Source organism: Neoarius graeffei, chromosome 17 (genome assembly GCF_027579695.1).
Source record: "Neoarius graeffei isolate fNeoGra1 chromosome 17, fNeoGra1.pri, whole genome shotgun sequence".
NCBI lineage: Eukaryota > Metazoa > Chordata > Actinopteri > Siluriformes > Ariidae > Neoarius > Neoarius graeffei.
The window spans coordinates 28,980,207-29,007,109 of NC_083585.1; the positions used below are offsets into that span (position 1 = coordinate 28,980,207).

Consider the following 26,903-nt stretch of genomic DNA (forward strand, 5'->3'; position numbering starts at 1 on the left):
CTGAGCGTGACATGGCATGAGTAGCAATTTGTAAAGACACAGTCGGCCGGCTTCACAAAGCATGTCAACCTTCATCCTCCCAGGCTACAAGCTGTCATATGATCGGGAAGAGCTGGCTAGGAGGAAGGAATTGGCATGGTGACCAAATTAGAGAGAAAATGGAGGGAAATTAAAAAAAGAAACATGCTTTTTGACCTTCCTAGTAAGTGTAGGGCTGCCAGATTGGATGATACGGTTTCTACTATTTGTTTCTAATATCGACAGATGATTGACACCAAGGGCGCAGATGGCACTGGGGACGGGGGGGACATGTCCCCCCCAGATTTATAGTGACCCCTATCTGTCCCCCCACCCACCGTCCCTACGTAAGGCGCCAAACATGGGTAGAAAAAGTGAGGATTAATCTTCCGTTAGTTAGACTAACTTATATCGCAGCACAAAGTTGAAATGGCAGCAGCAGCAGCCTTGTCTGCGATCAATCCACATTACACCGATTCAGGAAGGGGAAAGGCTGGAGCAGATCCTTGCAGAGTATCTTCAGCTTAAGGCATGTACAACTAGGTCCCTTGTGAGAGCTGTGGCTGTGTTTATCAACACTGAACAGGTTGCTGGCCCTGCTTGAACACCACAGGAGCAACAGCCCACAAGCATAACTACATCATCACTTGTTTACCGCAGTGCATTGTGGGGGATAGCCGGGGTCAGTAGTTGAGTGATACGACAGATGTTAGATTAATTTTACGTCAGAGCAGTATGAGAGGAGCGATTTTGCCATGCTCTGTCATGGAAGACAATGAAATTGGCGATTTAAAGAGGTGGATAACATGTCAAGGGTTTACAGCAGGAAACTCGGAATCAAAATCAAGCTTGGTGAGAAGGTAAGAGTCCAGACCGAGTCTACCACACTGTACAACAACAACATCAAATCTCAGAATGTCTTATTTCTGAGGACATATATTGCACCAGGTAAACTTTATCGAGACAACAAATCTATCTGAATATCGGGAATTGTATGTAGCCTCTCTGAAATTGGCTGTAATGTCTATAATGTTCATAGCGAAGTTACATTCATGTTAGACCGACTGCCAGGTCCAGTGGCCAGGTATAGCAAAACTTTATAGGCCTAATCAACGAAAATGTGCAAACAACATAAATAATTTGTATGCTAAATAATTTAATTCCTAATTTTGAAACATTTTGCTACGTCTAATCAAATCTTAAAGGAGAACTGAAGTCATTTTTAAACTTGCTTTATTTCTTAATTAACGTGTTATTCAATAACATTTTCGGTTTTAGTAACCTTATATCGTGACTCGTATTGGCAACTAATTGCAATTAAATATTATACTTATCGGCCTATTCAGTTTTTAGCCGTGTTGAATTTAGTTCGTTTGGTCCACGGCAGGCGTCGCTTATCCACGCGATCTTCACGAGACTTGTGCGAGACTTCGAAACGTGAAGTGTCAGCCAGGTGTCAGTGCCGCCATTTTGAAAACTATTTTCCAAACGAAATATTGCACAAAAACGAGTTTAAATGACGATTACTGCCTACTTTTTTCAAACTTTCCTGATTGCTATCAAAACAAACAAAACTTCCGGCTTGATTACATCAGCATTCGAAAGAGGGCACACGCGTCTTTTGACGACGTTGGCAGATGTTGGTCACTTTGATTTCCGCTGTACGTTTTACTTCCGTCCTACGATGTCTCGCACAGGTCTCAACGAATCTCGTTTACGGCCATTGTTTTGACATATGGACTGATATATTACAGAGCATTTTTCAAACACTCAGAACTTGCTATAGCAGTGACAAAATAGTATTTAATAAAATGAGAAATAGAATTTTGATAATGAAAAAATTTGCCTTCAGTTCTCCTTTAAGAAATAAACTATTCTGCAAGTCCAATCTGGATTTATTTGTCGAACACAGATGGAACTTAATTTTTGGTGTGTTTTACAGGGTGAAGGACTTAATAAACAGTGGATTAAGTCGATACATATGTGACCCAGATGGTGACGCATTAATAAATGCCGCTAGTGAGGTACACTTAACATTATAAATACCCGAAAGAGAACCCTTCATGGTTTGGGAGTTTTATTGGTCCGACAGGCTCGTTCGGCTGCCAAGTGCTTTGGTATGTCGAGAGGCAAAGGCCGAAAAATGCTTCTGTGTTTTTACAGGCTTTGGAATATCGCTAGTTTCAGACGATGAACAGTGTCAAATGTTATAATCTTCTGTAACCGAAGGCCATTCCGCAGACCATGAAAATATTACTGGGTCACGGTTAAGTACGTCTTTTTCCCACCAGAGAAATATAAGCTACAAACATTTGTCCATTTCGATTCAGTTCTTAGGTTTTCATTGGGGATTAAACTTATCCATTTCTTTCTTCTCTTCTTCTCAACTGGCAGCTGATAAAAGTTCAAATTAGGTGTTCTCTTTGTTGTGGAGACACAGTAAGGCCCACAGCAATTCACTTTAGACATGGTTAAAACCGGTTAGACAGAATAATGCAGTGTTTAACAAAGGCGAAAGTAAGCAGTACGGCGGAGCTGAGCCCAGGTATCGCCCATAATGCATTGCGGTAAACAAGTGATGATGTAGTTATGAGTTAGGGTCATTCAGGAGATGTAAATTATAAACAAGCGCATCTTTTTAATTCCATCTGTAACTATCAATTGATTTTTTTTTATCTTGAAAATGGAAACAAAAATATATGACAGGATCGTTATTCCTTCTTCTGAGCTGAAATGTGATCATATCTTGGGGCATCTACACAGTCAGTTTGTCGTGTGTGTGTGTTAGCTGGGGAGAAGCAGAAAACGAATGGTACTTATGATTAAAAAAAAAGCTTTGATCTTGAATATCAGGGCAATAGAAGGCTGTTTTTCCAATCAAACCACAAATAATATGATCTTGTCTACGTGCATGAACACACACAAAACAAATCTCCCTTTTTAGCTGTAGGATGTAGATTTTAATGGTGTGTCTGTCACATCGAGCTACATGAGATACAGGAAATGACATTTAGGTGAAGTACGTATTGACTATTTTCAAATCAGACCAGATTTCAGAAGCGTTCGTGAATGCTGCTAACAGCAGTAAAGAGGAAAGCAATTTTGATCGCAAACATATTGACAGATAGAGGGGGGATGATGAGTCCGGCTGTGTGATTGACAGCGCTAGTGTTCTGCTCATGGATGAGTCACATTGTGAAGATGACGGAGTTTACACTAGAAGACATCTGCTAATGCTGCTGCACTTAATGGAGCAAATTAAACCCAACAGCACAGAACAAACAACCAGCTCGGCTCTGGGGCAAAGGCTCTCTAACAGCTGATTTCTAATAAAACAGCAGTTCTCAATGCAAACAGGAGCAAAAACAATAATATTGCACAAGGACGGCTAAGATAAACGACTGCTGAAGATCCAAGACTGCAGAATGTATCATAGAGTAAAGAAGCAATAGGCATTGAGCTAAATGTTGGTTCGGTGTTATAAAAAGAATAGTTTCTGTTTTAAAACCTGATTGGCATTCAAAGCTGTTGTAAAATCCTCAGTATACGCACGCCTGTGACCGAAAGACAATAATTGAATTCTGTATTAATGCACCAGCTTTTAAAGCAACAAAACCATTACAGTTAAGACATCCATCGTATACCCTAATCTTTTTTTTTTGTTATGTTGCTTAGCAACCAAAGCTTACTGATGATAGATGAATTGCAAATATTCATCTCATCTCATCTCATTATCTCTAGCCGCTTTATCCTGTTCTACAGGGTCGCAGGCAAGCTGGAGCCTATCCCAGCTGACTACGGGCGAAAGGCGGGGTACACCCTGGACAAGTCGCCAGGTCATCACAGGGCTAATTGCAAATATTATATTAATAAATTGAATTATTTATTGAACACTGGATTTCATCATATTGTTTTCATCACAGTTTTCTAAAAAACAGTACGTGTGTGTTACATTGACTACAGTCAGGGGTGCTATTAAGGGGGGAAGTTAGGACGATTCTAAGGGCCCAGCATTGACAGAGGGCCCTCAGAGGACAATATTAACATTATTACCATGTGTAAGTTACATTAATTTTAAAAATAATAATAATTTTGTCTCTTAAAACAAGCAAATACAACAACATTCTGGTTTGGGTTTCCATTTTCTGCAAAATTATTAGAGTAGATAGTCTTTATATTTGACCTCGCTTCCAATTCATGACATGGTACAGTCTTGCGTAGGCGGAGCCAGAGCATGACGCCGCGTTAGGTTTGTTGCTTTCCAATCCAGCACTAACGTTAGCTGCGTACGGTAGAAGCAGAATTGATGGTGAACCATCAGTAGATTGACACCATCATGAAGAAGTCAGGTTACCAGAAACATGGGGGGGGGGGGGGGGGGGGGGGGGGGGGCAATATTATATTTTTTCATAGGGCCCAAAATTTCTAGCAGCGTCCCTGACGACAGTGTCATGCATAAGAACAACTTTACTCATGATAAAATCACTGTAACACACACACACACACACACACACACACACACACACACACACTCGAGTGGATTATTGCGTCATTCTAACACATTTGCTTACTCTGAGGTTAAATCGCACAATGTCAGTGTAACACTAGCAGGTTCAGGCAGTGAGGAGACGGGCATGACAGTTCCAGGTGCATTTTATTTATTTTATTATTATTTTTTGGCTTCACCTTTCAGAGATTTACTTCACACACACATATACACACACATAAACACGGCGCTCGGTAGCAATGCTCGCTCTCCCTGATTACTGGCCACTGAAAGACACACCAGTAGTTGACAGCCAGTCATCAATCACAGGTGTCACTGATCACATGTGACCTGCTGGTTCACCTGACTCCTCGCCGTTCACAGCCGACACGCGACCACACCCTCACTGCCACAGTCAGCTTTAAGTTGATGCTATGTACAACCATGCCAATTCAGAATTTATATCCTTTTTATGTGTAATACTACTATTGTAATGGAACAAACCTAGGAAGTTACCTAACATGCATCTGGTGATGTTATCTACTTACTGTTTTATTAATTGTAAAGGATATGACAATTTTGTTTTATTCAGTCAGCTACTTTTTTCTACTCAGAATGTTTCTGAGCTGGCATTTGATGTGTAAGTATTTCCCACCAGTTTTAACTCAGTGTCACCCCAGGTACAATGCTGACACTGAAGTTGGCCTACTATTACAGGAAAAAAAAAACAGAAGGGCATTCGGTATAGTGCATACGTCCGCCAAGCCACATGTTCAGAGTTGCATTAAAATCTAATCAATTGTTCCTTGGCCCATGGCTCACCTTTCCTTAAAACATCATCAAAATCCATTCACTACTTTCTGAGTTACAGTTGCGGTCAGAAGTTTAAATACAGTGACATGAATGTCATCTTGGATATGAATGTCATGGCAATATTTGGGCTTTCAGTAATTTCTTTGAACTGTTCTTTTTCTGTGGCAGAATGATTGTACAGCATACAGCTTTAATAAATAAATAAATAAATAAATAGAATTTGGTGCACAAGTTTTAATTTTCTTTGGGTTTTCTGAAATCAACAATTATACATACAGGGTCAAGAATATACATATAGCACACCTAATATTTGGGTAAAATGTCTCTTTGCAAGATTCATCTTGACCAAACATTTTTGTTTACCATGAACAAGCTTCTGGCAGAATTCTGGTTGGATATTTCACAACTCTTCATGGTAGAATCGGTAGAGTTCAATTAATTTTTTTTTCTTTCTTTCTTGGCATGGACTCGACTTATAAGCACGGTCCATATATTTTCAACAGGGTTGAGGTCAGGACTTGTTTTAAGCTGAATGTTAGCCTGCTTTATTCTCCACAACCAGCTCTGATGCGTGTTTGGGTTCATTGTCCTGTTGTAACTTCCAAGTCGTGTTCAAGTTTCTGATGGTTTATGCTGAAGAATTCTGAGGTAGTCCTCCTCCTTCATTATTCCATCCACTTTGTGCAATGAACCAGTTCCACTGGCAGCAAAATGGCCCCAGAGCATGATGATCCTACCACCACCACCTGCTGGTACAGTGTCCCTCTGTACATGGTGGTCATTGTGGCCAAACAACTCAATCTTTGTCTCATCTGACTATACAGCTTTCCTCCAGAAGGCTTTTTTCTTTGTCCGTGTGGTCAGCTTCAAATTTTAGTTAAGCTTGAAGGTGTCAATTTTGGAGCAGGGGGTAGCAGCCTCTTAGTCCATGGTGATCTGAACTGTAGACAGTGATCCATCAGCTTTCAGTTCATGGCAGGGCTGTGCCATGGTGGTTCCTGTGTTGTTCCTGACCGTCCAAAGCAATTTCCTTTCAGCTGAGGGTGACAGTTTGGGTTTTCTTGAAGTAAAGTGGCTTGGCAAAGTGACTACACCTCACAATAACTTGCATACAATTGTTTGAAATGATCTTGGAATTTGCAGTTGTTTAGAAATGGCTCCAAGAGACATTCTGGAGTTGTGTATATCTGCGATCCTCTTTCTCAGATCTGCACTGAGCTCCTTGGACTTTCCCACTGTATTGTGTGTTGGTCAATCCAATGAGTGCTGTAAACAAACCCTTTTTATGAAGGCACAGAGAAGCTACCAGCTGTAGTCAATCATGATCATTAACAGGAAGTTAAGAGACCTCAGCCTTGGCAAGATAAGAGACATTTTGGAAGTTTCAGCACCTCTGAATTAATAATCTAAGTGAACGGATGTAAATTTTTGACCCTGTATGTATAATTTTGACCCTGTGTTGATTTCAGAAAACCCAAAGAAAATTAAAACTTGTGCACCAAATTCTAGTGTTTTTTTTTAATTAAAGATGTATGCTGTACATTCTGCCACAGAAAAAGAACAGTTCAAAGAAATTACTGAAAGCCCAAATATTGCCATGACATTCAAATCCAAGATGACATTCATGTCACTGTATTTAAACTTCTGACCACAACCATATGTTGGGGGAAAAAACAAAACAAAAATCCTGGATCTGCAGACATATCCAGATTTCTATCAAAATCTAATCAATTGTTCTTTGGCCCATGACCCACCTTTTGTCAAAATTTCATCAACATACATTCACTACATTCAGTTACATAGGGAACAGACAAACAGTTGAAGGCGAAAACATAACCTCCTCCAACAAAGTTGGCAGAGGTATTTATATGCACTGGACCTTTTAATAAATATTTAAATAATATTGGCTGGCTTTTTCTGTGTGTGTGGTCTATCAGATATATTCCATTCAGCTAGCATGATACTGAACGAGTCGAAAACAAGTTCAATATCATGCTAGCTGAATGGAATATATCTGATATACCACGAAAAAAGCCAGCCAATATTATTATTATTATTATTATTATTATTATTATACAAATTTGATGTGTATGCCAATTATAGATTTTACAAAAAGTTAAGAAGTAGAACTTTGACAATATTTCAACTATTGCTCTCTTTTCCAGTTTTTCAATGTCCATTGGTATGTTTTTCTCTTGTAAGTATGCGTGAAGAATATCTCATCAAGTTTTGATAGCCTTTCAGTTTTTCAACGTGTCTTTTCCTTTTAAAATTCTCTCAGAATCTTCCGTATTTAATGAAGCAAACCTGGCAGCCATGTTTGTTTACAAATTGTCACAGTTGCTCACTAGCGCAGATGTTTTACATGTAAAACATATATTATGGGCACGGTGGTGTAGTGGTTAGCGCTGTCACCTCACAGCAAGAAGGTCCGGGTTCGAGCCCCGTGGCTGGCGAGGGCCTTTCTGTGCGGAGTTTGCATGTTCTCCTCGTGTCCGTGAGGGTTTCCTCCGGGTGCTCCGGTTTCCCCCACAGTCCAAAGACATGCAGGTTAGGGTAACTGGTGACTCTAAATTGACCGTAGGTGTGAATGTGTGTCTATGTGTCAGCTCTGTGATGACCTGGCGACTTGTCCAGGGTGTACCCCGCCTTTCGCCTGTAGTCAGCTGGGATAGGCTCCAGCTTGCCTGCGACCCTGTAGAACAGGATAAAGCGGCTACAGATAATGAGACGAGATGAGATGAGATGAGACATATATTATGGCATTTTCAATTCACTGTGACAGTTTACTGCAGGGGGCGGCACGGTGGTGTAGTGGTTAGCGCTGTCGCCTCACAGCAAGAAGGTCCTGGGTTCGAGCCCCGGGGCCGGCGAGGGCCTTTCTGTGTGGAGTTTGCATGTTCTCCCTGTGTCCGCGTGGGTTTCCTCCGGGTGCTCCGGTTTCCCCCACAGTCCAAAGACATGCAGGTTAGGTTAACCGGTGACTCTAAATTGACCGTAGGTGTGAATGTGAGTGTGAATGGTTGTCTGTGTCTATGTGTCAGCCCTGTGATGACCTGGCGACTTGTCCAGGGTGTACCCCGCCTTTCGCCCATAGTCAGCTGGGATAGGCTCCAGCTTGCCTGCGACCCTGTAGAAGGATAAAGCGGCTAGAGATAATGAGATAATGAGTTTACTGCAGGCACTGCTGGTGAACAAAAATGCTTCCACGCATGCGCGGCAGAAAACTCTTTCATTGGATATTCACATCAGCGCCGATGTGTGACGTCATGTTGCCTTGACAACCATGCAATATCATAAACCATATTCAATGCTCATTCCCCATTGGGTAGAGTGACGTAATACACGTAGGACAAGCGATATGCTAAAAATATTGCATGATATCAAACTAAATGAATGAAACCTGCTAGAAGGGAATAGAACATGCTTTTATTACACTGAAAAGTGTCCTGTGTGTATAATAATTATTAATATTGGAAAATAAAACATTTTTCATATGACAACTTATAGGGTTTTTTTTTGTCTTAATGGTTATTTAGTTGAAATGTAGTGTTCCAAATATCCATTCAAATATCCATCCAAATATCCATCCATCCATCCACATATCCCTTAAGGAAATTTTTTTCTAAGAGTCTGTGCTGCACTTGTGAGTAAGAAATATAGAGAACTGCAGAGAAACTCATAAAACACATCATCATGCAGCACCACAGTCTGAAAACACATTATGCACTCATGAATCTTATCATGAGTACACACACAAACACACACACACACACAGAGCAACCATTGCTCGTCGGAGCTAAACTAACGGCTGTGCTAAAACAGAATTGAGGAATCTATCTGTATTCTTTGGTGCTTTTTTTTGCCAGTGAAATTAGATTTTCCCCATCACTATAGTTCACATGAAGCGATTCTGTCTATCGCATGACTGACGCCTCTTCCTCTTTCTCTGCTCCTACATTCTTTGCTCGTTCAGGAGGGTGATTCTCTGGGAGCGATGGAAAAGGTGTGCCGGCAGCTCACCTACCACCTGAGTCCACACTCGCAATGGAGACGACAGGGCCTGCTGAAGAGGAAACCTCAGGCGTGGTAAGCACTCCGAGCACATGCGCTGAGGAACCAGGAGGTGCAGGATTCACCTGTGAAAGTGGGGAAAGTATCAGATACATCATTTAACTTAATGGAACAACAAGCTTTTCTGTTTCTTCTCCCGTGCCAGTTCTCTCTCGGTCTGCCTCTAACCTCCTCTACTATCAGCGTTTGTTGATGTTCATGGCCTCATGGTCTTTTTTTGTTTTGTTTTTTTTAATTGAATTTCCATTTTAATTCAAGTGCAAATGATGGAAAGGTCTGGCCTTTCTGCAAATCCACTCATAAGAGCCAAATGCAAGTTCTTATTCATTAGATACATTATGAAAATAAAAAAAACTCTCTGCTTCCTCGTAACAGGCAGCTGAATTCATCACGGTGCCAGCTGTTACTTTAAGCACTGATTTGTCAGCGCTGTGAGAGTAAACAAATTAAAAACCACAGCAATAAATTAAATCTCAAACTAACCTTCAGGTCCCAAACCGCATTGAGAGGTCCGCAGTGGAGCTTAGGAGACAGTATGTGATATTCTGTTACCAGAGCTGGCGTGGATATGAGCCACAGCTCATCTCTCCCTGAGTACTGTCTCAGCCTGTCTTCACGCTGCCTTAAAACATTTACAAAATACAAGTTTACTACAAGGAAAAGGAGCAAAAATGCGAAAATTACTTCCTCAATTAATAGTGCGAAAATATTTTGTAGAAAAGTAGAAAGTACAGCTTTAGATTTTTCACTTAAGTGTAAAGCTACTAGCACTTATGTGTACTTAAATATAATAAATACTTAATAAATACTTAAAGATTGAATTTACTTATTATATCCAGCTTGCCTGCGACCCTGTAGAACAGGATAAAGCGGCTAGAGATAATGAGATGAGATGAGATATGAAAATAAAAGCACAAGTCAGAACTACAAGTGAATTATTTGCCTCAAATCCCTCAGTGAATTTGGCTATTGACAGTAATTAATGTGCCTTTAACTGAGAACCCAATAAACAATTAATGAGCAAACAATTTATGACCGCTAATAATACTGACAAGAGAATTTAGCTTGCATGCTAATAGGGCGGCATGGTGGTGTAGTGGTTAGCACTGTCGCCTCACAGCAAGAAGGTTCTGGGTTCGAGCCCAGCGGCCGACGAGGGCCTTTCTGTGTGGAGTTTGCATGTTCTCCCCGTGTCCGCGTGGGTTTCCTCCGGGTGCTCCGGTTTCCCCCACAGTCCAAAGACATGCAGGTTAGGTTAACTGGTGACTCTAAATTGACCGTAGGTGTGAATGTGAATGGTTGTCTGTGTCTATGTGTCAGCCCTGTGATGACCTGGCGACTTGTCCAGGGTGTACCCCACCTTTCGCCCGTAGTCAGCTGGGATAGGCTCCAGCTTGCCTGCGACCCTGTAGAAGGATAAAGCAGCTAGAGATAATGAGATGAGATGAGACATGAAGTAATCATCATCATTCACCTCCCTGTTTCACTTTTCTTCAAATTGAGGGTTGGGAGAAATTTTAATCAACTGCTTGAAGTAATCTTGGGAAAAACAACACCATATGTTGTTTTTTACAGAGCACCTCATATGTTTTTAAAATAGAAAGAGATCCTTCCTTTGAAATTTAGTGAGCAAAAGGGGTTTGGAAGCAAAGTACCGATATGTGAAAACCATCTTTACAAGAAATATATTAATATATACTGTACTTGAAGAGAAGTGCACTAAATGTCAAGCATACTTCAGTTCATTTTCGATATATAGTGTATTAGCACACTGGGTCTCAAAAATATTTATATTTACTTATCGATGGACTACTAATTATAAGAAAATACTCAATACTATTTCTATTAAGTCTACATTATTTATTTTGTATTAGATTATGTGAGTGGGCGGCATGGTGGTGTAGTGGTTAGCACTGTCGCCTCACAGCAAGAAGGTCCAGGTTCAGCCGGCGAGGGCCTTTCTGTGTGGAGTTTGCATGTTCTCCCCGTGTCCGCGTGGGTTTCCTCCGGGTGCTCCGGTTTCCCCCACAGTCCAAAGACATGCAGGTTAGGTTAACTGGTGACTCTAAATTGACCGTAGGTGTGAATGTGAGTGTGAATGGTTGTCTGTGTCTATGTGTCAGCCCTGTGATGACCTGACGACTTGTCCAGGGTGTACCCCGCCTTTCGCCCGTAGTCAGCTGGGATAGGCTCCAGCTTGCCTGCGACCCTGTAGAACAGGATAAAGCGGCTACAGATAATGAGATGAAATGAGATTATGTGAGCAAGCTTTAATTATGAGTATACGTATAATTCTCATAAATGCTCAGAATACATGTTTAAATTGTATTTAAATAGCTATCCGCTCTCCTTCATCTTTCAGAGCCTATTAGGTCCTGCTAAGTTTTATAAGCAGTATTACATCAAATAAATGCAGTGATCGTCCACATCTCTCACAGGAACCTTCTCAGATAGGTAGCGATATGTGATATGCAAAGAACTAACTATACTGCAACCCCAAATCAGAAAAAGTTGGAACAGTATGTTGAAATTGAAATTAAAACTAAAAACAATGACTTGTAAAGAATCTTTGACCTGAATTTACTCAAAATAGTAAATTCATATTTTTACCTCATGAATTTTTTTATTGTTTTTTCAAAATAAACACGTTTCATTTTGATTCTTGCAACACATTTCAAAAAATGTTGAGACAGTAAGGAATTTACCACTTTGTAATGTTGCCATTCCTTCTCAAAACACTTAAAAGATGTTTAGGGACTGAAGACACCGAGTGATTAAGTGTTTCAGGTGTTATTTTGTCCCATTCTTCCTGCAAACAGGTCTTAAGGTATGTAACAGTACGGGGTCGTCGTTTCATATTTTTCATCTCAGAATTCGCCACACATTCTCTGTTGGGGACAGAGGAGTCAGGCACCCTCTTCTTCCACAGCCATGCCTTTGTAATGTATGCAGAATGTGGTTTCACATCGTCTTGAAATATCCCTGGAAAAGATGTCATCAAGAAGGCAGTGTATGTTACTCCAAAACCTCAATGTACTTTTCTGCATTAATGCTGCCATCACAGAAGTGTAAGTTACCTTTGCCAAGGGCACTGACACAACCCCATACCATGACACACCCTGACTTTTGGGCGTGTTCCTGGCAACAGTCTGGATGGTCCTTTTTGTCTTTGGTCTGGAGCACCAAAAAAGACCTGGAGTACTGATTCATCTGACCACAATACACGTTTCTACTGTGTGATGGTCCATCCCAGCTGCCTCCGAGCCCAGAGGAGTCCACAGTGCTTCTGGACACAGTTAACATAAGGCTTCATTATTGCACAGGAAATTTTTTAACTGGCATTTGTGGATGTAACTCTGTAGTGTAGTGCTTGACAAAGGTTTGCCAAAGTAATGCCGAGCCCATGAGGTTATATCAGCTATAGATGAATGATGGTTCTTGATACAGTTCCATTTGAAGGATCAGAGATCACAGGTATTCAGATTAGGCTTGTGCCCTTTACACACCGAAATTCCTCCAGATTCCTTGAATCGTTTAATGATATGGACCATAAAGGGTGAAATATCCAAATTCCTTCCTATCTTTCTACTGAGGAACATTTGTCTTTAAACATTTCAATAATTTTCTCATGCATTTGTTGACAAACTGGAGATCTTCAGCCCATCTTTGCTCTTCAAAGACTAGGCCTTTCCTGGATACTGATTTTGTGCCAAATCATTATTACAATCACCTATTGATATCACCTGTGTCACATCACATCATTATTTAAGTGCTTTGCCTCATTACTAGCCCTAAATTGCCCCCGGCCCAACTTTTTTTTGGAATGTGTTGCAGGTCTGAAATGCACAAATGTATGTATATTAATGAAATGAAGTTGACCAACAAAACATGAAATATCTTGGGTTCATTCTGTCTGCAATGAAATACAATCCAAAGTACGTTTAGAAATCACTGCTTTCTTTTTTATTTGCATTTTCCATACCGTCCCAAGTTTTTCTGATTTGGGGTTGTGGTATAACTGATTTGTTTCTCACTCAGAATGTACTTTGTAGACATTATGCAGTTTACATTTAAGTAAAGTAATATGTTGGTAGCATAGTAGTAGTAGTCGCTAAAAAAATATTATTCTATAATAATAATAAGCTAAAAAACAAGTTGGAAGTGTACATTTTATTCCAGTTTAGTCCAAAGCAACGTTAGAAGTAGTACATGGATAGAATATAAAATACCGAAAGTTAGCTTCAGTATAAGATGCTGCTTTAATGCACTTAAAATGTCCTAAAGTAGACTATATTTTTGTAAGGGTCCTGAAAAATATCAGGGAGTATTTTCTCACTTTTTGTAAGGTAGAAAAGACACACATGTCAAATTGATGGTTAAAGATATAAACAAGAGTCATCAGGAGATGACGTATCCCCCCGGCCCCCACATGAAACCCCACTCCAAATTTTCCTAAGTTGAATTGGTTGCCATGGAAATACGGAAAAAATAAAAATCACAGTTCCCAAAATGTCAAAAGGCACAACTCCTCTAGTCACTTAACATAACTGTCAGGTTTTGTGAGAAAATTCCTAGTAGTTTTTGAGTTATGCTCCAGAAACTAAAATGGTTACAGACAGACAGAACGATAGCTATATCCCCTTGCGTTAGATGCCGGGGGGATAAAAATGATGAAAGTGCGTGTAGCATTCTTCACGCGATTGTCCCTTCACTGTGGTTGGCACTGTCTCAGGCTCCTCTTTTTCCCCTGGCTGCTCACGACAGACTCCGTGTGTGTGTGTGTGTGTGTGTGTGTGTGTGTGTGTGTGTGTGTGTGTGTGTGTGTGTGTGTGTGTGTGTGTGTCAGAAATTTTGCTTGCTGTTTATAGCCTGTGTTTGTTGGAGACTCTGGGGAGTCACTGGAGCTCTGACCTCTTTGCTGATTTCAGTTGACCTGCTGCTCCATCTCTCTGGGCTGAGGAATAAAGACATAACAGCCTTAAAGTGTTCCAGCTACCTGGATCTCTCAGACCCATTAATGTCTGCTGTCACCATCATTCTACTGGAATCCCAGGGCATGTGTTCATGCTGAAACTATTAGGAACATGCTACAGTGGTGCTTGAAAGTTTGTGAACCCTTTAGAATTTTCTATATTTCTGCATAAATATGACCTAAAACATCATCAGATTTTCACACAAGTCCTAAAAGTAGATAAAGAGAACCCAGTTAAACAAATGAGACAAAAATATTGTACTTGGTCATTTATTTACTGAGGAAAATGATCCAATATTACATATCTGTGAGTGGCAAAAGTATGTGAACCTTTGCTTGTGCAGCAATAACGTTTCCAGTAACTGTTGATTAGTCCTGCTCACCGGCTTGGAGGAATTTTAGCCCATTCCTCCGTACAGAACAGCTGCAACTCTGGGATGTTGGTGGGTTTCCTCACATGAACTGCTCACTTCAGGTACTTCCACAACATTTCGATTGGATTAAGGTCAGGACTTTGACTTGGCCATTCCAAAACATTCACTTTATTCTTCTTTAACCATTCTTTGGTAGAACGACTTGTGTGCTTAGGGTTGTTGTCTTGTTGCATGACCCACCTTCTCTTGAGATTCAGTTCATGGACAGATGTCCTGACATTTTCCTGTAGAATTCGCTGGTATAATTCAGAATTCATTGTTCCATCAATGATGGCAAGCCGTCCTGGCCCAGATGCAGCAAAACAGGCCCAAACCATGATACTACCACTACCATGTTTCACAGATGGGATAAGGTTCTTATGCTGGAATGCAGTGTTTTCCTTTCTCCAAACATAACGCTTCTCATTTAAACCAAAAGTTCTATTTTGGTCTCATCCCTCCACAAAACATTTTTCCAACAGCCTTCTGGCTTGTCCACATGATCTTTAGCAAACTGCAGACAAGCAGCAATGTTGTTTTTGGAGAGCAGTGGCTTTCTCCTTGCAACCCTGCCATGCACACCGTTGTTGTTCAGTGTTCTCCTGATGGTGGACTCATGAACATTAACATTAGCCAATGTGAGAGAGGCCTTCAGTTGCTTAGAAGTTAGCCTGGGGTCCTTTGTGACCTCGCCGACTATTACACGCCTTGCTCTTGGAGTGATCTTTGTTGGTCGACCACTCCTGGGGAGGGTAACAATGGTCTTGAATTTCCTCCATTTGTACACAATCTGTGTGACTGTGGATTGGTGGAGTCCAAACTCTTTAGAGATGGTTTTGTAACCTTTTCCAGCCTGATGAGCATCAACAACGCTTTTTCTGAGGTCCTCAGAAATCTCCTTTGTTTGTGCCATGATACACTTCCACAAACATGTGTTGTGAAGATCAGACTTTGATAGATCCCTGTTCTTTAAATAAAACAGGGTGCCCACTCACACCTGATTGTCATCCCATTGATTGAAAACACCTGACTCTAATTTCACCTTCAAATGAACTGCTAATCCTAGAGGTTCACATACTTTTGCCACTCACAGATATGTAATATTGGATCATTTTCCTCAATAAATAAATGACCAAGTATAATATTTTTGTCTCATTTGTTTAACTGGGTTCTCTTTATCTACTTTTAGGACTTGCGTGAAAATATGATGATGTTTTAGGTCATATTTATGCAGAAATATAGAAACTTCTAAAGGGTTCACAAACTTTCAAGCATCACTGTATTTTCTTCCTTTTTAAAACCTGTTTGTGTTTAATCTTTATGTCAGTTGATGTGGGCACACTGGCTGGGATTTCTCTCATTTCTGGTCAGACTTTATCTCTTTCTTTGCCTAGTCGCAGGGGTGACTGTGTGATAAGGTCTCAGAGTGAGACAAACACCCAGGAACATGTGATTTAAGGCAGAGACTGTTAGATTGAGATGGGATTTGGGGTCCAGTGTAAGAAATCTCATGATTTCGAACCTTGCTCCTGTGCAGCAGTATTGGTCATTGTTATAGTTAAGGCTGAATTGTCACTCAGAAACTTCTTCACATCTAAGTTGTACATGTTTTTTACAGGTTTGTGCCTTTTACACCAATGAAAAGAATAAAAGAAAACCCCCATCATATCAGTGACAAACTGATTATAGTGTACGTAAATTGCAACAAGAACAGTCTTAGCATGTAAATGAAATTATATCGAAAGCACGTGGCAGTCCTCCCTATAGTCACTTACAGAAGTGCATTATAGACCAGGGGCGCAGATAGGATTTTTGAACTGGGGGGGACTGAGCTGTCAGCAAATGATTCCATTTTAGTGTATATATGTATGTGTGCGTATATATATATATATATATATATATATATATATATATATATATATATATATATATATACACACACACTACCGTTCAAAAGTTTGGGGTCACTTTGAAATGTCCTTATTTTTGAAAGAAAAGCACTGTTCTTTTCAATGAAGATCACTTTAAACTAATCAGAAATCCACTCTATACATTGCTAATGTGGTAAATGACTATTCTAGCTGCAAATGTCTGGTTTTTGGTGCAATATCTCCATAGGTGTATAGAGGCCCATTTCCAGCAACTCTCACTCCAGTGTTCTAATGGTACAATGTGTTTGCTCATTGCCCCAGAAGGCTAATGGATGATTAGAAAACCCTTGTACAATCATGTTAGCACAGCTGAAAACAGTTGAGCTCTTTAGAGAAGCTATAAAACTGACCTTCCTTTGAGCAGATTGAGTTTCTGGAGCATCACATTTGTGGGGTCGATTAAATGCTCAAAATGGCCAGAAAAATGTCTTGACTATATTTTCTATTCATTTTACAACTTATGGTGGTAAATAAAAGTGTGACTTTTCATGGAAAACACAAAATTGTCTGGGTAACCCCAAACTTTTGAACAGTAGTGTGTATACATGTTATTTCACCTCCCTCACTGCCATCACCAGGAACTACCTGCAGGCCAGGACAATGATAACATTTTAACATAGCCTATGGAAATCCAAAGTTTACACATTATCATCACGCACAGAAATTGCAAAACTGCAAAACTAGTTTTAAAACCGCTAAGTTCCAACTGTTAAACATAGCGAGAGGCTGGGCTACGTGTGTGTGTGTGTGTGTGTGTGTGTGTGTGTGTGTGTGTGTGTGTGTGTGTGTGTAAGTGTAAACCAGTGCATCCTGACTTTCTAACTATGCCTGTGTGTGTGTGTGTGTGTGTGTGTGTGTGTGTGTGTGTGTGTGTGTGTGTGTGTGTGTGAAGTGTAAACCAGTGCATCCTGACTTTCTAACTATGCCTGTGTGTTGCGTGAGTGGCAGTCAGTCAACAACTCTTCGCAAAATTTCCTTATGAAACAATATGCTCGCTGAAATTATGGCAGGGAACGCCAGATTAAACATTAAAACTGCCTTCTGAGCACTGTATCTACAGGCTACCACCGAAAGAAGGAGGCTACCAGAACGGCATCTCTACTCCGTACGATTTTACTTTCACTACGACGTTACTTTGAACAGACTATCAAAAAATTGCAAGGTGATATGATAAAGTAAGGCACAGTTTACTTACAGCCGTTTTTTTTTTTTGAAAAAACGATGCAATCGTTTTCTGCCTTTTGGCACCCTTCATCATGCCGTGTTGGGGTCCTGAACTAGGAGGAACTGTCCCCGATATGCCTGTCAAACTTGTTGTGGGTAACCATAGCAACCAAGCTCGAGCTCGCAACCTGTGCAGTCTGCGCAGTTGCGACTATGTATGTACTGCTGCGCACCTCAATAAACCGAATGGTAATTAGTCTTTTGATTTTTCCGTGAGGTTTGCCTTATGCAAAGAAAGACAGCATAGACGTTTTTTCCTCCCTATAAGTGGGGGGGGACCGAACGAGGTGAATTTAAATCTGGGTGGGACGAATCCCCCCCGTCCCCCCCTCTATCTGCGCCCGTGTTATAGACCCCTTGCACTGACGTCACATTTACCTTAGCAACCGTCGCTATCCTATGCCTGGGGGACAAGCAAACTTTGTTTACAAACTGTTCGCATACTGAAGCCAAGCGAAGATGTCCAGCGTCTGTTGCTGTTGTCCAAAGAAAACTACAGCTAAAAAAGTTCTACTACCGGATTACTTGGATAATCTTAGTCAGAAAGAAGCGATGGATAGATATACATGGAAATTAGAGTTTATTAGCGGTTATGATCTGTACAAAATTCCTCAAAATGACTGGAGTGACGGTGCAGATTTGTGGTCTAGTGTTAGCGTTAGCTACATGTTGGAATATACCTTCTTTTTCCCTGAAGAGTCCTGACACGGAAGAACAGTTTAAAAAAAAAAACTACAAAAGCAAGAAAATCATCTTTGTGTAAAGACTTTTTCCTGACATCAGCTTTTGGGAACGGAATGTTGCGAAAGCCAAAGCATTTACTCTCAAAGGACTCCGACCTGAACTGTGGGCTGGATGGTATTCCCTTCCATGTATATCTATCCATCGCCTTCCATGTCTCAACAACCCCAAGGACATCTAGTTACATAGCTATTTGCACTATCATTTATAAAGTGATGCTTATTAATGTTAAAACAATATCTGAAGTGTTATTTGTAAAATAACAAAATATTTTACTCTAGACTTTCAAACAATATTGTAAGATTTAATTTCAATTTTATCTAATCGTGGATGGTACAATAATTACAGACGCTAACAGAATCAGCACATTCCAGTTGTAGCTGTAGTCCTATAGTAACTATAATCATTCTTGTAATAATAATTTCAATAAACGGTTAATGTTCAGTCCTGGCGGCACGGTGGTGTAGTGGTTAGCGCTGTCGCCTCACAGCAAGAAGGTCTGGGTTCGAGCCCCGTGGCCGGCGATGGCCTTTCTGTGCGGAGTTTGCATGTTCTCCCCGTGTCCGCGTGGGTTTCCTCCGGGTGCTCCGGTTTCCCCCACAGTCCAAAGACATGCAGGTTAGGTTAACTGGTGACTCTAAATTGACCGTAGGTGTGAATGTGAGTGTGAATGGTTGTCTGTGTCTATGTGTCAGCCCTGTGATGACCTGGCGACTTGTCCAGGGTGTACCCCGCCTTTCGCCCGTAGTCAGCTGGGATAGGCTCCAACTTGCCTGCGACCCTGTAGAACAGGATAAAGCGGCTAGAGATAATGAGATGAGATGAGTTTTTCCCACCTTAGTTGATTTATTTCTGTTTCACATGCATGCAGCTGTTGTAAAGTTCAGTGTGTTTGTGTAGAACTCTCTCGAACTGGAGGTTCATTACTACACTCTGGCTACATGGTGACATTTTGCACAGGACTGGGTTCCTCTGATAACAGAAACAAAGCTTCTGCTCTCTCTGCTCTTCATCTTTTCTGTTCTTTCAGGATATATTGCACATGTCGCACCTTGTTGGGTTTTTTACTGAGTTATCTCCGAGTTGTTTAAAACCAGTCTGGGATTTCTGTGTCGAATAAGGAAGCAGCTTCACCTGTAAGAAAATCAAACACTTTCATGAATGCGAGCAGAAAAAAATTAAACGAGATTCTTAAGCAAAGTCTTCCATACTCACTTCCGATTTTCTATACATTTTAGATACAATCACGAATTTCTCTGGCGTTTTCAGGCTTAGCTCCTCTCATCATATTCTCTTCGTTGTTCTTGAAGCATTTGCTTCTCTTTGTTAACATTTTTCTTGATAGCAGGGAGATCTTTTCTCGATTTGAACAACCAAAAACAGTGCAAAAAATAAGCCATATTGAAGACAGATTAAGCCTTGCTTATACAAAAGACGGTGTCTGTTTGACCCCCAGGTGTAATTGTCACGTGATGTGTGACATCATGCGCAAGGGGTCTATAGTCTCCATCTAAAACATATCCTCATGCTAATGCAAATAGGTCAGGGTCAGTACAGCAACAGTTTGTACACCAGGGATTCACCTATAGCTGGGGAAGTTCATTCCACCACCTGGGTGTCAGGACAGAGAATAGTCATAATGTGTGACTTCTTCATATCTTGAGGGATGATGGATTAAGTAGAGTCAGGTTATAGGCTTAAAAAGAATTTGGTACAAAGTGGGGTTTTGAGAGGCATTTTTGGATAGAAGGATCCAAATCTGTGTGCTTCTGCCACTAGGTGATGGACATGTGGTTGAATGTTTGTAGGATGGAATTATCACTGTAACCAGCAGATGAACTGATTAGATTTTGAAATCAATCCAAACAGGGTTAAGATTACAACAAGATCAGATGCCAAGGACCAGTTTTATTGTTATTGCTGGCAGAGACGATCTTTATCAATGCCATTGGAATTGAGTTGTGGGCAGCTACAGGAAGTCAGTGGAGGGAATGTAGCAATAGGGCAGCAGTCAGGGGATATAGAAACAGGTTCCATCTGTCCATCCGATCATGTTTTTGTTTCCAGGCCATATCTTTAAAACTACTGAAGATATCTTCATGAAACTTTGTATGCATATCAAGCAGCATGTGAACTGATGCCTTTTGCTATTTTGGATTTTTGAAAAAAAGGATTTTTCAAATTTTTATATAAAAAATACATTTTGGGCAGCACGGTGGTGTAGTGGTTAGCGCTGTCGCCTCACAGCAAGAAGGTCTGGGTTCGAGCCCCGTGGCCGACGAGGGCCTTTCTGTGCGGAGTTTACATGGTGTCTGCGTGGGTTTCCTCCGGGTGCTCCGGTTTCCCCCACAGTCCAAAGACATGCAGGTTAGGTTAACTGGTGACTCTAAATTGACCGTAGGTGTGAATGTGAGTGTGAATGGTTGTCTGTGTCTATGTGTCAGCCCTGTGATGACCTGGCGACTTGTCCAGGGTGTACCCCGCCTTTCGCCCGTAGTCAGCTGGGATAGGCTCCAGCTTGCCTGCGACCCTGTAGAAGGATAAAGCGGCTACAGATAATGAGATGAGATGAGATACATTTTGACTTAGTTTCTAAACGCAATGGGCAGCACGGTGGTGTAGTGGTTAGCATGGTCGCCTCACAGCAAGAAGGTTCCGGGTTTGAATCCAGCGGCCGGCGGGGGCCTTTCTGTGTGGAGTTTGCATGTTCTCCCCGTGTCTGCATGGGTTTCCTCCGGGTGCTCCAGTTTCTCCCACAGTCCAAAGACATGCAGTTAGGTTAACATGGGGCGGCCTTGGGCTGAAGTGCCCTTGAGCAAGGTACCGAACCCCTGACTGCTCCCCGGGTGCTCTAGTGTGGCTGCCCACTGCTCTGTGTGTGTGTGTGTTCACTGCTTCAGATGGGTTAAATGAAGAGGATGAATTTCACTGTGCTTGAAGTGTGCATGTGACAAATAAAGGTTTCTTCTTCTTCTTCTTCTTAATAGGTTGATGTGGGAGAACTTGGAAAGATTAGCACCAAGTCATGTAGCTACAATGCAAATCAGTTGCAAGTTTGTTGTCATGACTCACCCTTCCCAGAATCCGGTTCCTTGTTTTTGTTTTGAACTCATGTGATGGTCGTTATCCCCCGTCCAAACGAAGTTTAGCGGGGGATATAGAAACAGTTTCCATCCGTCCGTCCGATCACGTTTCCGTTTCCAGGCCATATCTTTAAAACTACTGAAGATATCTTCATGAAACTTTGTATGCATATCAAGCAACATGTGAACTGATGCCTTTTGCTATTTTGGATTTTTGAAAAAAAGTATTTTTCAAATTTTTATATCAAAAATACATTTTGACTTAGTTTCTAAAAGCAACGTTTGTTTCCGGAGCATATATCCAAAACTATTCATGATACGGATTTGAAACTTGGTATACATGTTAACAAGGTGATGTAGATGTGCCTTTTCTGGAGCAGAACTTGAAAACTATGAGTGGTATGGTCTTGAAAGTTGGAATATGTGTTGATGTAAGTAATGTATATGTGCCTTTTGATGCTAAGAAACGTGAGAAATGTTAATTTTTAGCTCACCTGGACCAAAGCCAGGGCTTATGCCATGGGCTGCTGAGGTCAGTATAAAGAGGTAGGGTTGGTTTCCTGCAGCACAACTTGAAAAATGTGACAAATAATATCTTGAAATTTGGTATATAGTTGGTCTATAGGGCAGGGGATATAGATGACTTTGTCTTCTTGTTTTGCTAGCTTTCTGTGCAGTAAAACCTCCACAAATCCACTGTTAGTTATTGCTCAAAATCCGTCTCAAACTTTTTCTTCATCTACATGTCATACATCAAAGTTTTAAGTAGAATATGCCTCATATTTTCTTTCTGGGCAACACGGTGGTGTAGTGGTTAGCGCTGTCGCCTCACAGCAAGAAGGTCCGGGTTCGAGCCCCGTGGCCGGCGAGGGCCTTTCTGTGCGGAGTTTGCATGTTCTCCCCGTGTCCGCGTGGGTTTCCTTCGGGTGCTCCGGTTTCCCCCACAGTCCAAAGACATGCAGGGTAGGTTAACTGGTGACTCTAAGGGCCCGTTTACACGAGGACGCTGTCGGGTAAAAATGACTAAATATTTTATCGGAAGTGCCTTTCGTCTACACGGGGACGGCGTTTCCGAGGCTGAAAAACGGAAAAAATTGAAAACGCCTTCTAGAGTGGATAAGTTAAAAACAGCCCCCGTTGCATATCCGTCTAAACTACCCAATACGCGAAACCCTGCTCGGATCTGCTCACGTCGGGTACGCGTTTACGTCATACATATGTCATATACTGTACATGCCAGCCCGGGAAGTAAGAAAGTAAGTAAAAAAGTAAGAGCGTGTCTGATTACATCGATCCAACGGACCTTCAAGCTGCTCTGGCAGCTTTAATAAACGTCCAGGAGTCCTTCGAACATCTATACCGAATCTGCACATATACCGTTAATGAACAGAGGCGGGTATAGTATGCTCTTACTTTTTTACTTACTTTCTTACTTACCATAGCCAGAGTAGTCAAAGTTTTCGCGGCGCAGATGTGCAGATCAGACAAGACGGAAGACGTTGCGCATGCGTGCAGACATAGCGGAGGTCTTTCACAGCACCGCCTGGCATGCACATCTGTGACAGAGCGCAATGCGTCTGTCACTAAACAGCGGTTCCTCCCGCTGGTCATGTTTCAATGGTCAAGTGCAATGGACTAAACCACAGTTGCAAAGACATTCCAAATACAATCTGTGTTGTATGTTTGCTGTGGGTTTGGTAATGGGGGCTTTACAAGTATGTTTTGTTACGAGTACATTTGTTACAACTTTTAGATATGTAAACCTGAAATGTTTGGTCCATGTGTTCATAGTAAAAGACGCGACACAGGTTTAAACAGCGCAAGCATTTATTAGTTTTCGCTATAAACAATAGCGTGTAAAGATTCATTAAGTGCGCACATTTAACATCTGAATCCTTTTCTGCTAGAGTTTATCTAACATCAGCCAGAAATGTTTGTAGCCATTTACCTGCTGTAGTCTTCCGGGTGCGGGACCAAACCAGAACGCAGGTCTGAAAGCGCTTTTCAAGGTTTCTTCCGCGATGCGCGGGAAAGCAGCTCATTAGAGCGGAGAGAAATGGTCTAAAAATCTTACGTAAGTTTGTTGTAATATTTAAGGTCTGCACATTGTTGTAGGAGTGTAATGCATGCAGTGAAAATGTTTAGAACTGTTAAAATCTGTCTAGATGTGTTGATTGATTTTAATTGTGTTAAGACTGTGCCGTAGTCTTTTAAATATGCGCTGCACTGTTCGTTTGGGAGACGGCCTCGGCAGGGAGAGGACGCGTGACTTGAGCTCTGTGTGAGTAATGCCAGAGTAGCCTAGCTTGCGTGGACATTTTGTCCCAGAATTTTTTTTTTGTTTGGTTTTGTCATCAGTGTTTTTTTGTTTGTTTGTCCTGTTTGTGTTAACTGCCGGCTTAAGAATAAAAAGAAAACTATTTTTGTACAAGAATTTTCCTTGTTTTGCCCATCATTCTGACTGACTACTCCATCCGCTCGGCACACTCTATTACAACATCCAATTGAATTCCACACATTTATGCGTCACCGTATAGACGCAGATTTCCTCCTTGAAAACGGTCGTGTAGACGCGGAAAAAAGTGAGAACGAAAACGGACTTTTGCGTTTTTGTTTCAGACCGTCCCCGTGTAAAGTGGGCCTAAATTGAGCGTAGGTGTGAATGTGAGTGTGAATGGTTGTCTGTGTCTATGTGTCAGCCCTGTGATGACCTGGCGACTTGTCCAGGGTGTACCCCGCCTTTCGCCCGTAGTCAGCTGGGATAGGCTCCAGCTTGCCTGCGACCCTGTAGAACAGGATAAAGCGGCTAGAGATAAAGAGATGAGATGAGATGAGATTTTCTTTCTGTCATGGCCGCCCACAAGACAACGGAAGCTGGTTCTGGTCCATTACAACGGAACAACCATATGAAATCAGGCTGGATTAGTCAAAATAATCTCTAATATAACTACTTTGACAAAATATCTTCAATATCACATTACAATTTATGATCTAAGGTTTAGGATGTCTCTGGATTGTTGTGGATTGTTTTTCAAACAGTGAAATATCCATGGATGCAAAAATGGCGACTCACTATTTGGCACAAAGGCTTCTGGGAAGGATGAACCAGACGCTTTAAGATGGCAAGGGCCTAAATAAGCACCTGAGTGACTCTTGTGGAGAAAATGGCCAGATACTTATGATGATGTAAAGAAAAAAGCATCTACAGTACCAGTCAAAAGTTTGGAGACACCTTCGAGTCAATAGTTTTTCTTTATTTTTATTAATTAAAAGTCACTTCATGTCTTAAAGTATTGATAGATGTCGTTTCTGTTTACTTAGTTGAGCGGTTTTTGACATAATATGGATTACTACAGTTGTGGAATAGGGCTATTTACTGTATTTATATTATTTACCGTTTGGTCTCAAACACATTAAAAAGGCAAGAACTTGCACTTATTAGCTTTTTGACTCCCTCATGAAGCTGGTTAAGATAATGCCAATAGTGTGCAAAGCGTCATCAAGGTAAACGGTAGCTACTTTGAAGATTCTAAAGTATGAAACATATTTGGGGTTTTTTTAAGTTTTTGTTTACGACATAAATTCATATACGTTCCGTATGTTATTTAATAGTTTTGATGTCTTCAGTATTGTTCTACAATGTAGAAAATAGTCAAAATACAGAAAAACATATAAATGTGTAGATGTTTATTTATATGCTTTTGGATTTTTATATAATTTTCTCCCAATTTGGCCATTTGCCAAGTCCTGCCCACTCTCAGCTATCTGTCACTGATCATATAATAGCTACCATCCAAGTAGAATGAAGACTAGCATGTGCTTCCTCTGAGACACATGAAGCTAACATGTTTTCAAACTGCTGCTAACACACTCCGAGGAAAATGCTAACTGACCGCTTCTGCATACATGAGCTCACATTTGGCTCGTGTCGCATTGATTGACCAGGGAGAATAAAACACCATTCCTCCCACCCAAAGAGCATGTCCAATTTTGCTATCTTGTCTTGGGAATCTCAGGATTTGAACTCATGAACTCACTCACTCAAAATGTACTCACAAAAAAAATAAAAATAAAAATAAGAGTCTTACATGGCTGAATAAAGTTAGGAGCATGAGAAGAGAAAGAGAGTTGTCAGGAACTATAGCAAGTTCGGACATGTTGTTAGCATGATTTTAGAGATCTCCAGGAATATTAATAGTCTTGGTGAGTCTTTGTCGAGAGCAGTTGGTGCTTCTGAGGAATAAATAAATGAGGTTAGTGTCATCAAAGACATGTGGTTAGGTTAACATGGGGCGGCCTTGGGCTGAAGTGCCCTTGAGCGATGCACTGACACACACACACACACACACACACACACCCCAACTGCTCCCTGGGTGCTGTTAGCATGGCTGCCCGCTGCTCTGGGTATGTGTGTGTGCTCATTGCTCATGTGTGTGTTCACTGTTTTAGATGGGTTAAATGCAGAGAGGAGTTTCACAAGTGTACGTGTGATGAATCAAGTTGTTGTTGTTGTTGTTGTTGTTGTTGTTCTGCTTCTTCTTCAGTGCATTTGGCAGGGTATTTGGACACACCATATCTGGCAAACCTTCTTTAACTCTGACGAACTCCCGATCCTTGATTATGTTAAAAACTCTGATTAGCAACTAAACTTGCTCCAACAGTTATGACTCATTTGCTCTCTGTCCCTTTTGCCAGTGTTTTATTAGAAGGGGACATTAGCATGAGCTAATGATCCAGTCCAAGACAGGGCTCCTTTCTCGACTGCTTCATGGAAACACGATTCTTGCCTCCTACCAGGGTTAAGGACATGATGCAGAGATAAACCCCATTTTCTCTTCCGAATGGCTCATGAAAGATAATGAGAGACATTAAACCTTATTATGAGAGCTGTGAAGGCTACATTGTGCATGAGTAATGATTCATAAGAGCTGTGTACTGATGCTTTGCTTGATTTGATCTGTCTGCACTAGTAGAAGAGTTAATATTGATCACTGATCGCAGTTATTGTCCCCGTCCTCTTATTTCTGCAATTATACATGCAGTTTTACTATAATATGAAAATACTTTACATTGGGCAAACTGAAATGTCGTCAAGGAGGGAGAATTCTACAGAAGCTCGATCGCTCTGATTTTTCTTTCGAGTTAAAT

General features: G+C 41.1%; 1 protein-coding gene across 1 annotated transcript in view; it reads left to right on the top strand.

Moving 5' to 3' along the window:
• The window catches only part of lrrc75a (leucine rich repeat containing 75A), a 76,067-nt gene that overhangs the window by 27,757 nt on the left and 21,407 nt on the right, over positions 1–26,903 (top strand). The window contains exon 3 of the mRNA XM_060943962.1: positions 9,294–9,406. Within this exon, the coding sequence (XP_060799945.1) occupies positions 9,294–9,406 (113 nt within the window). The remainder of the gene's footprint in view (positions 1–9,293; positions 9,407–26,903) is intronic.